Below are 12,409 nucleotides of genomic sequence, written 5' to 3'. Positions count from 1 at the left end.
TTGACCTGGTTAGTGTGGGAGATGTTTATGTACTACTACAAATTAATTTGTTCCTCAAAAATATTCCTGAATTGTTTGTGTTTAGTAGCTTTCACAAGTAACTTTGGTAAACAATGCATTATTAGAACTGTTACCAACACACATCTCGCCACTGATGAAAAACTAAATTCTGATAAACAGAATTATTTGAGTTGCAATGAAAAGGAAATACCAAGTCTATGTAATTCAAAAGTCAGTTGCACCACAAAATGTGAGGCACTGAGTTAACTAATATGGCAGAAGCTACACATCTCATAATTAGATAAATGGTTAATGTACACTACTATCTGCTTAATTGAAGTGAAACTTCTTTGGGCACAATGAGAGTAAAATTTCAAGGCCGAATTTTAATGCTACATTTTCGTGAAATGTGGTTGTGAAACGTTTCTGATGCGAAAAGGACAGAGAATAGGTACTTGGCCAAAGAGATATAAAATGAACATTATGTTATGTATGTTACTGGGCACATTTGAATTCTCCTTTTTGAGTAATGAATCATCTCCCCCCCCCCCCCCCAAAAAAAAAATTGAACCGAGAGAGATCAATGAACGAAAGAATAAGACAGTGTGCGAATGCGCTTGTTTCAGTCAGCTGTTAATGCCTTGACTTTTATATTTGCTACCAGTGGGCTAGCGTTCCTCCTTGTTAAATTAGCAGTGTAGAGAGCGCTGTTTAGACAGTCCTTGCATTTCCCGCATAGATGGCGCTATCTGTTATGAATTTCATATTTTGTTCAGAGATTTGGTGTGTTCCAAATGGCAGAATTGTTTAAAGAAACAGTAACATGCAAAGTTTCTCTTTATGGTGTATTTCAACAGTGAGTAATATTAATTGTTAATTAATCATTATTGATTGATCAATAATTATTGATATCCTGAGCAGTTATTTTGAAGTGAGTAATAATTTGGTTGATTCCGTTTATTAATTTATTTTTATTTTAATAATATTTTTAAATAAATACAAAAAAGGTTAGGATTCTTAAATACTTGAAAAAGAAATAAAAGCCAAAAAACCTCACGCTGTGTTATTTTTAGAAAATTGTCTTCTTTCTTTCTCTCTCTCTCTCTCTGCTGTTTTACCCCTTACGATATACTTATGAGTCGAGGTTTGAAACGCTGAAGAAGTTTCACTTCTATCACATGAACAGAGATACAAGCACTCTTTTTTTTATTACATTCTATACACCCTCTCCTTCAACAACCTATGAACCACCTTGACATTTACCTTTGATTTTGAACATATGCATTATTAAACATCACACAACATCCAACTACTAATTATTCCTACGACAATGATATAATTGGCAAAACATATTATTTGTGGCATAATAGATACTGCATCTCAGATCAGTAACTCTAAATTTAGTTTTGTTAACTAAGATAAGGCAAGACGTATTATTTTAATTATAAGAGACATAACACTACAAACTATTAACTGTATATTTGGTTTAAAAACTAAAATACTGTCATGTGCTATTGCGAACCCCTGCCCTCAACATCTTGCAGAGTATTTTGTGATTTGATATTTGTTAGTATCACAGAGTATCAGTTGGTTAAGGTAGTGGTGACTTAGTTTTGTATTTAAATTTTTTTTATTTGGAATATTTTTGTAATAGTTCTGATATTTAGTTATTTTTATTTAGAAAAGACTTTTAACTATGTTTTACTGACTATCACAATTTTGGCTAAGTTAGTATTTATGCAAGTGTAATTTTCAGTACTTTATTTACTTTAAAAATTGTTTTTATGCCTGTATTCTATGTTTGGAATTTTTTGAAAGCTATGTTTCTAGACATTGTGTATAATTTTAGTAAAAAAAAAAGGGCATTACATTTAATGTGTTGATGCCCAGCTGTTGAAATTAATGCTTTTAGGACCAACGGTATACATGCTCCAACTGCAATGCCCGACTGACAAGAAAAACGTAGACTGATGTGAGCGTCCTTAATTTCAGGAATGGACTCATTCAGGTGCGTTTACATTTATGCACATTTTATTATCATTTAGAAATACTTTTAACTAAATTTTTAATTCATGGTAAGTTTTTTAAACTTGGATCAAATGAGGTACACAATACTTAAATGAAAGAACAGAAAAAGGTTTTATAATCACTCATAGCAATTAACTTTTAAAATTACCTGAAACAATGAAAATAAATCCAAACCACATGCCTGTTTACATCCATAGCACTTTCCTGACTTCTGAACAAGTACTGCATACATTTTCCAATCTCAGAAACTTTTCTGCTGGAAAAAATTGATGTGGATCAATTTAAAACATTTATATATACCTTCAAATTGTTAAAATATAAAATACAAATAGCACACGGAACTAAAACTAGAATATAATTTCTGTCAGCCTATCCTTCATCACGTTTATAGTTGTTGCCACCACATGTGTTATGTAATCATCTGCTATTAAGTGTCATTTGTTTTTTTAATAGTATAAATTTGTCAGGTAGTAAGCATTAAAAATACATAAGTACATTTAAATTTCAGCTGAAATTATAATTTCAAACCTATTTAATTCCCCTTATAGTATTTTAAAATTTTACCTAAGAGTTATTGATGGTAAAAGATAATGCGTACAATAAATGCTACTAGAGGAAGATTGAGTATCAGACTGCTCATTGAATGTTTCCAATAAGTGGATCCCATAACAGCACATCCCAATGTGATACTATGTGCCCAACGTTGGCGGCTGATGATGAATATATTTTGGGTTTCACAATACTGCAATGGTTTGACAAATAGGGAGGGATGGGGAGAGAATTTTAATTTCGTTTCCCACAATAATTAACCCAGAGCAGGTGATTTATTTAACTACATATAAAATTGAGTATAGTTAGGAGAACAAAATGTGAGGTATAAATGAAGATACATGATAATATTAATTAAGCTGGTGTGCTACATTCAATTTTTAGGCCCAAGGCCATCGAGAGAAACTAATGGCCCGGGGACAAATAATATAATTGTCTGGGCCCCTCCCTATTATTTAATGTACTTCTTTTCAAACCCAACAATAAAAAAAAGCTCTGAAAAGTGTAAACGTTACTGTGGCCATACTCTATACGTATCACATTAGGCCCTGTTTAGGCATATAAGAAAGAGGTAAGGTTAGGATGTAAGGGTTAGCCATAGCACTAGGTGTATGCGAGTGATGTGTTATGGTACGTACTTATGAAGCTATGGAATGAAATGATTTTTTACATCAACACAATTGGTTATGCATAGACAGTATTTCTGTGATCACAGTGGGTTGTGAAGATTGTGAACCATGTTTAATGATACTCTGTGTTCTTAAGTTGAATCATGCCAAGAGGTGGTTTAAAACACATGACTCAGCAATCATGATCACCAAGAACTCATTGTGTACTTACCATCTTTCAGTTTCATGTAGACTCAATGCTTAAATCTTACAAATGCTGCCTGTTACCAAAAATATTTTTACAGATTGCTTGTATATCATAAATGTTGTGTTATTTAATGGTTTGAAAAGAAATACTTTCTTTTTAAGTTAAATTTCAGGTAGGCTTACATAAATTTAGACAAATAAACATTAAAAATTTTACATGTACCAGAAAAAATACTACATTTAAAATATTTAAGTTTATTAAATAAAAACCAATGGAATAAATATATAACGTATGAAAAATAAGCTACAGAACCCTTAGGCACATGTGTTCATAAAGAAGGACTTGATAAAGTAGACATTAAGGAAGTAGCACATCAGTTCATCTTCAGAAAGGAATACAGAAAACTATAGTTTGGAAGATTAGAAATGAACATTTAGTAATGGACTTGATACTATAATGTGTGATTTCAGTCAGATAGTAAAATGTTCTGGTCATCTTTAACTTCATTATGAGGAAATAATTCCTGTTTAATCTATTTTGCAATTTTGTTGTTATTGTTATTGTTGTTATTGTTGTTGTTGTTGTTGTTGTTGCTGTTTTTATTGTTGTTATTGTACATTTGGCATAAAGGTTAGTTTCTTCTTTCATAATACTATCAGAGGGATTAGACTATACATATGGCATATATTAGATTACTTCCTGTTTAAAAATAAAATATCAACATAATAATGGCTGACACCAAACTTTTTGAGAATGGGGAACATGTTGGACATTGCAGTGAGCTGGTGGGTTTTCTCTGGGTGCTCTTGTTACTCTCACCAATGCATTATATCACTACTTCATTCACATCACTTTATCCATCATAGTTTCTAATGATTTTGATGTCTACAAGATGTTAAGACTGAATTAATTAATTTACTATACATAGTAAACTCTTTACTATCCGTGCTAAAAATCTGGGTTTTCTCTAAACTGAATGGAACTGAAAACTGATCAGTACTAAAAACTTAAATTTACGTTTATAAGTCAAGAGTCACGTTCAATAAAAGATTGGCTTTTTCTTATAACAGTTCTTTCCTTGAACTGAAAAGTAACTCAACTACACTCAACAGAAACTTACACAGAATAAATGAAGAAGTTTTAAGTATGTCACTTAAACTTTAAAATTTCCACTAGAACTCTTGGTGACAAAAAATTGGTGCCAGTTTTTTTTACTTTCAGTTCAGGTAAGGTAAACCATCTTTGAATTACTTGTGTATTTTTGGATAGGGTAAAGTTAACATTCTACCAGTGAACATGTGAGTGAAATACTGGAAATGCATAATTTATGAATCACAAAGTGAGTGAGTGAGTGAGTGAGTGAGTGAGTGAGTGAGTGAGTGAGTGAGTGAGTGAGTGAGAGTGAGTGAGTGAGTGTGAGTGAGTGTGTGTGTGTAGTGTGTGCATGTGCATGTGTGTGTTTTTTTTCTATATAACTTGACTATGTGACAGTCACCATACCTCAGCTCTAGGACTTCTACTAGTACCCCATAAGTCTTTGTCTGGAACTGGTATGGTCTGCAGCAGCTCGAGTGAAAATACTCACAGGGCCAAGACGAGAGCTGTAGCCTTTTCTTTCTTGCCCCAACCATTTACTTCTACAGCTGCCTCGAACAGTCTTCTGTACATTGTCCACAAAGATAGACCATCGAAGGTGGGTGACTTGAATTTTGGGTGACCGCAGGAAGTGCCCTTCACCTTAACATCCTCGGAGTTACTCTACTGGTTTTTAGCAGATGTAGCTTCCTTAATCATTCGACAGCACTCCTCGATCACAGCGTCTACATGCCGATTGGTTGCCTATTCAAGCTGAATTAGCTGTTGTTCCTGTTTGGCAAGTTGCTGTTCTTTTTGTGCGATGTACTGCTCCAAACTCTGCACTTTACCTGCCAACTGGATGTGGTTTCATCAATATTCTTCATCAATTCTTCTTGCCCCCTTTTCATTTCTTCTTGGCTATTCTTCAACTCCTTGGCAGTTCTTCATCTCTTCTTGGTTCTTCTTTATGTCCTCAATCTCTTTCTTCATGGCATTCTTAACTTACTCTTGGCTGTTCCTTATTTCACTCTTCAGGCTACTTTCAAATTTATCCTGGTTACTCTTCATTTCATTCTTTATCTTCCCCTTGGTCACTCTTCAACTTTTCCTGGCTACTCCTCATCTACTCCAGACTATTCTCCAGTTTATCCTGGTTACTATAAATTTTATTCTTCATTTTCTTAACATCATTTTTCATCTCGACTAAGAAAGCCATTACACTCTTTAGTTTGTCTGCAGCCAACATTCTTGTCCACATACACTACCAGCCTGTCACTATCTACACTCTAATTTAATCTAAAAGTTTGCTCAAATTCTACTCAAAATTAGCACTAACTTCTATACACTAAAACAAACTACAGTTCCTAACATTCACTTTATTCTTTAAAGTGTAAATTCTAATATTTTATATATTTTTTTTAAATTTACTATTAATTATTTCTAAATCCTTTAATTAGGGCTATCTCACTTCTGGCACCAACTTTTACGAGTGGAAAATACAGTTTTATTTGTTACTAATATTTACATTAATAATTAAATCATAACACTTAATGTATGTTCACAAATCACTAAATATTTGCCAAGTCCACAGTTCACACTCCATACTGTAGCTAGGCTGTATAGTGGTTCACCTCTTACCTCGCATCTGTCCAGACACAGTCTCACAATACTCGGTCACACACGCACAGTCCAGTCGCTCCACGTCCGCGCCGCTCGCAAAAGGGGGGCTCTCTCTCGCCCTCTTCGCTGAACTCGCACTTCACTCAACTCATCTCTCCACGGAAGCCAGTGTCGCCACTTTTATACAAATTGGCCATCTATTTGGAATGGTCTGGAGTGGTTGTGATGTGTTACACCATCCTGAGCCGACCCAATGCCCGAAGCATCCAGAAACGCGTCAGAGTCACGTCACTCCAAGCATGGCCTCTAAGAAGCCCGCAGAGACCTCCAGAAAGCAAGCAGGATGGACAACAATAGAAGAGATGAAGGAGGGTGTGGGGAGGAGGGGGGAAAGCGAGGACAAGGTTAATCCTCAGAGGCAAGCATTACGTCAGCTGTCCGCGCGCCACCGCAAGCTGCCCGGGAGTCAACGGCCTGGGTGACTGACCCGCAGGTACCTGGCTCACAATGCAGCCTGGGTTTCAGCACGCTTTGTAAAAATATTAAGCCTACTTGGTTGACAAAGATACTTAAAAACAAGGATATTGTAAACCTAATGATTAAATGAGTATTTTTCTGCATTTTAAGGGGTTCAACTATTTAAAAATTTTGCAATTCTTCAACTTTGACTTAGGTAAAACCTGATCAACATAACAAGCCAAAAATGTAATATTTAGTTCATGTACACCTGTATTCGGATATACAAACACTTACCTTTAAGCTGAAATTTTGTATTAAACATATTTTAGTGAGAATTTAATATTACAAAAAACTTAAACACAAACAAAAAGAAAAACAATGCTGACAAGCTACAAAAGAAAATTAATCAATAAAATATTGTGATAACAAGAAGTTAACACATGTATAACATAGAAGGTTAATTTTTAACACAGATATTAAGTTATTTTTATAAAACTATTTTATAACAGTTACTGCCACCAAACAACAAGGAGGTCATTATACCGTACTAACGTTGTTTAGGATACACTCCAATCTCGTGTCAGGCTCACCAGCTCTCCAGACTCGTAAATAGTCTCCACTTGTTGCTAGTAGGTCTGGGAAAGCTCCTTTCTGAAATAACAGAACATTATCTCTTGGCATGAATACTACTACAAAGAAGAGTTCAGAGTTCATACCAGACGATAATATGCAACATATATATAAAATTATTATTACGAAACTTTGTAGCCATGTAGTTGCAGAGTTTTCATGAATAATTAAAATCAAATTATTCATAAAGGTCGAACCCATTTTTTAAATTAAATTTAAATATGAAAAAAGAGCCTATATGAATAATTTCATCCTAATAAAAATTAAGATAAAGTTTATTAATATACTGGCTTTTAAAGGTGTAATACAACAGCAGAAAATAAAATATTTCACTACCTGTGTATTACAGCCTGCTAAAAGTAGCTATTTCATTTATCTGTGTAGTATGGCCACCTGCCCATCATCTAGATAAGTTATTCTGTGTCTTGTCTTATTGTTATCAACATATAATTTTATTTTTTACAAGCTCACCAACAGTCGGGGGCTCTAGTGGTGGGCACAACACATACAGAGAAGAACAAAATGGTCACTGCAAATACATGGACACGCCCCCTTATCGGTACCAAGAGCAGGCAAGCACAACCTGAGGGGAACCCGCAGCAGGTAGGCACATCCGCAATTGGCCAACACACAAAGGTAAGTGTGCTACGTGGCCAAAACAAAATGAAACAAATACAAATAGATACAGACAACACAAAATAACAAAATATAAGGATAAAATTACAAAAATAATAAACAATAAAACATAGAAAAATCGAAACAGCCCTAGCGGCATAAAAAGACAGGCAACTCCAATCCCTACAGTTTGCCTGAGTTTGGACGTTAGAGCGGCCCCCCTGTAATCCCTTATTCGAGAGGCAACCCACTCCTTCCCCTAGCTTCCCCTCCTAGAGCGTACGGTCCGAACTGCCGCAAGTGCTTTTTTAATCAGATACATAGGAGAACATTTGAAGTATAATAACAAAGTAATAAAATGTACAAACAATGGAAAACTAAAATTCTAATAAGACATATTTTATTACAGGAACATAACTTAAAAGTAAAAATTATAACTTATACATATTTAAATTTGTTCTTGACCACTTAACTATTGGTTTTCATGTTTTGTTTGTTATAGTTCAAGATGAGTCTATAGATTAGGTCATTGTAGTTGTGGAAAGTACAGTAAGTTGAAAGTGAATGAGTATTAAATTGAGGAATTCTTAAAACAGTAGTATCTAGGAGATAGGTACAATTAATTTTAGAAGTGTAACAATTTTGAACAGTGAATCTAAGTAAACTCTACGGTCAACAAGGGGAGTTAGATTAGGTCGAGGAAAGTTCTTAAGATTAATTAGTTGGATTAATTTATTTTGTATACTTTATAACTTATTGATATCAGGCATCTTGATGCCATTCCAGATGATTAAGCAGTATTCCAATTAAGATATAATTAATGCCAAATACATTAGACTCCTGATTATCAGGGTGCGGGTTATCCAGTTTGCGGATTAACCATACCATATTTAACTTTCATAAACCATAAAAACAAAAAAACACTTTTTGACTTTTTATTTCCATGTGCACACAATGGCAACGGCACTTGTGTACAATTAGATACAATGCAATTAATTAGCAATGCAACAAATTAATGTGACGAATCAACAAACAACATTTTGCTTTTCCCCAATAGCTATTGCTTCCTTCATTGATTAATTATTTTAGATGATGCCCAAGTGTTCAGCAAACTTTTATATTCTGCCATTCTGCATGTCAACAGCAGCTCTGGATAGAAAATCCAGAAGCTTTCAGGGATAGTTTACCTTGCACCACTAGGATGCACTAGTGGCAAATCATGGCAGACACGACAGTGTCGGGAATTACGTTAACAGGTAAAATAATATTTCTAATAAAAGAAAATGTTAAGTTTATACTTTTTAAATTCTTATTAGAACTGAAATATATCCACTATATCAATAATTTTATTATTTTTTAACTAAGAAATGTATGTAGTGCCTACATATGAAAAAAAAAATGTTATGCCCAAGCCCTATTATGTAAACAATGCAGTACGTGAATTTTTAAATTTAATTTAAGATTATTTAATCTCTAAATGTTATTCAATATTTATTTAAATGTACCTGAAATGTATTTATATATGTATTGGTACTGTAAATTAACTTTAACAGAAGTAGTGTCTTGATGAAAATGGTAGTCAGCAATCACACTTACCAATTTGGAAAACAAATTATTTTGATTAAAATACTCTCTAATGGAAAAAAATTATGTAACTAGCATAACTAGTACTGTTTTGATTAGCGCTCTGTTTTACTGGAACGAATTAGGGCGTTACTTTGAGGGACAGGTGTAAAAGTGTTTGTCTAGATTGTCGGGATTAAAAAAATTCTTTTTTTTAAATTGCTTTAATCGTGTTTTTTCGGTTATCTATCGATCCCTTGCCAGTCATTACCACGGACAATCGGGAGTCTACTGTAGAGGGAAAGAACTGAATCAGGATTAGTTGCATAAAAAGTAATAAATTTAATAAAGGCAAAAGTTCTTCTAGAAGTAGAATATAGATAATCAACATGCTTATGAAAATATAATTTGGAATCTAGAATGACACCAAAATCTTTCATAAAAGAAGAATTTGGAGATAAAAGTGTTTTCTAATAAATAGTCAATTTTAACTGGGTACTTCCTTGTAAAGGATATCTTCATTTTTGATTTGTTTATTGTAACCAAATTTTGTTTGCACCAATTATTACTGAATTCTAAGCTGTCATTTTTTAATAGTTGGCAATCCTCAGATGATGTAATTTTGCTATAGAATATGACATCTGCAAAAAGTACACTAAGATAGTGATTTAGAACCTGGGTGATATCATTGATAAATATATTAACGAGAATATGTGAATCAAATACCTACCTGAGGAACACCAGAACAAGCGTTAAACAAAGAAGCGTTATGATTGTTAATGGAAATGAAAAAACTTCTTTTTAGATAGCAGGAAAACCAATTAACATAATTATCTTTGAAACTAAAAATTGATGATTTACGAAGTAGTAAAGAATGATTAACAGTATCAAAGGCCTTAGCTAAATCGAAGTAGCAGGCATCAGACTGTCCCCTGTTGGTAACGTCATTATATATTGGATTAAGGACGGTAAGCTGGTAAAAGTAGACATACATCTTCTATCCCATGTTGATAACAAGATAGTCTATTACTAAGTTGAAAGTTTAAAAATTTAAAAATTTTTTTTAAAAAATCTTGGAGAATACGTCAAGTAAATAAATTGGCCAATAGTTTGTAACATTTAATTTAGAACCAGTTTTGTGAATTGAGATCACCTTAGCTATTTTCTATTTATTAGGGAAAACTTGAGTTTTCAAACTAGTATTAAAAATATGTTAAAGAGGTACTAATAGATGGGAGCAACCTTTCAGAATGAAATTTGGTATGCCATCGAGACTTGTGGATTTTGATGTTTTAAGATCTTAATACCTCAGTACACTAGACTTGCAGAAACTGTAAGAACAGTTATAGACTCTAGACACATGTCAGAAGAAGAAACTTGTGATTTATAACAGGATGACACATAAACACTAAAGAAATACTGAGCAAAAAACATTCAATAGCACAATTGGATCGTTAGATGTATCACCAAAAAAGCTAAGTGAATGATGTTCATAATATCCATCTTTCATTATTTTTACATACATTTTTTTGGGGTTGAGTTTAAAATTATAGTTAGTAGTTCAAATACTGAATGTTGTCACAATTAATTAGATTTTTAACTAATTTCTGGGAATAAGTAAAGTACGTATCTGTAATAGTACTTATTGTTATATCTTTTGTACAGTTTTTCAAAAAGCTTCCTAGATTTTAATGCTTGTATTAATTCACTATAAAACCAAGGAAGATATTTACAGGATTTTTTTTACAAATAGTGGAATAAAGGTATTGATTTTATCAGATATACAGTTAGTTAGTTGGTCAACAAGATCGTTAACATCACAAGAGTTATAGAATTTTGACCAGTCATGATTTTTGATAGAATTATAATATCAAGGAAATTACCATCTTTATAATTTCTGAACAAATGTTATTAATGTTTGTAAAACTATCTAATATGATACTGATGTTTAAAGTCAGATAATATAGATATTTTTTAATAAGCAAATCAAGAGCATGAGTTACTAAACAATGAGATAAATTGGTTAGACAAAGATCTAAAATATTTTTTAGATGGTTTTGTTTTATTGCACTGAATTAGACCGAGATTGTAAAGTTGAGTAAATGATTAGTCTTAAATTTGAGATGCATATGCAGAATATTAATAATAGTGATTGTTAATCCAGTCATTTGCCAGCAAACGTTAAAATCACAGAGAATCACTATGTCTTTTTGACAGGAGACAGTTTATCTTCTAAAAGCACAAAATAGTCTAGGAAGACATTAGGAGTAATGTCCAGGAGTAAGAAGATATTACAGAGAGTTAGAGTTTTAGTAGATGTTTTTATCTTCAGCCAAACGGCTTCAACACCTAGAAAGTCAAGATCATAATTAGGTTGAACTGATATAAATTTGAGTTTATTAATGGCTGATAGAACACTGCCACCTCTTTTCTTCATTGTTAATTGAGCATTCCTATCGTTTCTAAAAACGTGATACTGGTCGAAGAAACAGTAAGAAGTTAAACTATTTGCATTGAGCCAAGTTTCAGTCAGAAAGATGATATCATAGTAGGAGCTAATGATATTCTCAAAAAATTCTATAGATTTTGTTCTTAATCCCCTGACATTCTGATAATAAATGACATACTCCTTACTTTTTGGCTTCACTGAAAATGATTAAGATTAAGGTGCTCCTCCATGCACTACGGTAGAAGTAGAAGCACACATGCTACGAGCTGAGAGTTTACGGTTAGGCCTACTAGAAACATTGGTAAAAACATTGCTGAGAATCTGTTCAGGGTGGAGTTTTCTATAAAAGAGGTTTATCATGCATCCACTTGGCTAGAATACAATATTACTATTTCTGTTGAAGTAATCTTTAAGTACAGACACATGGAAAGAACAGTAAGAGGGAATTTAGTTTTAAGTTTGGTCACTTTGATTTGCAACAGATTAAGTTCATTGGAAATATAATCAATGATTTCTTGTTCTTGAACTGGTGGGTCAAATCTGGTAACAAAAAGTGCTTTAGTTTTTTTCAAGATGAGTTTGGAAATTGTTTTAAGGGTGAAT

At 33.1% G+C, this 12,409-nt stretch overlaps 1 protein-coding gene across 7 annotated transcripts in view; it reads right to left on the bottom strand.

Moving 5' to 3' along the window:
- The window catches only part of LOC134529439 (DDB1- and CUL4-associated factor 7), a 200,128-nt gene that overhangs the window by 32,742 nt on the left and 154,977 nt on the right, over window positions 1-12,409 (bottom strand). For 6 of the 7 annotated variants that reach the window (XM_063363539.1, XM_063363534.1, XM_063363537.1 and 3 more), the window contains exon 5: window positions 7,093-7,200. In XM_063363539.1, the coding sequence (XP_063219609.1) occupies window positions 7,093-7,200 (108 nt within the window). The remainder of the gene's footprint in view (window positions 1-7,092; window positions 7,201-12,409) is intronic. The other variant, XM_063363540.1, reaches the window with a different exon arrangement.

Source organism: Bacillus rossius, chromosome 2 (genome assembly GCF_032445375.1).
Source record: "Bacillus rossius redtenbacheri isolate Brsri chromosome 2, Brsri_v3, whole genome shotgun sequence".
In the NCBI taxonomy this organism is placed as follows: domain Eukaryota; kingdom Metazoa; phylum Arthropoda; class Insecta; order Phasmatodea; family Bacillidae; genus Bacillus; species Bacillus rossius.
This window is presented reverse-complemented; position numbering and strand designations above follow the sequence as displayed.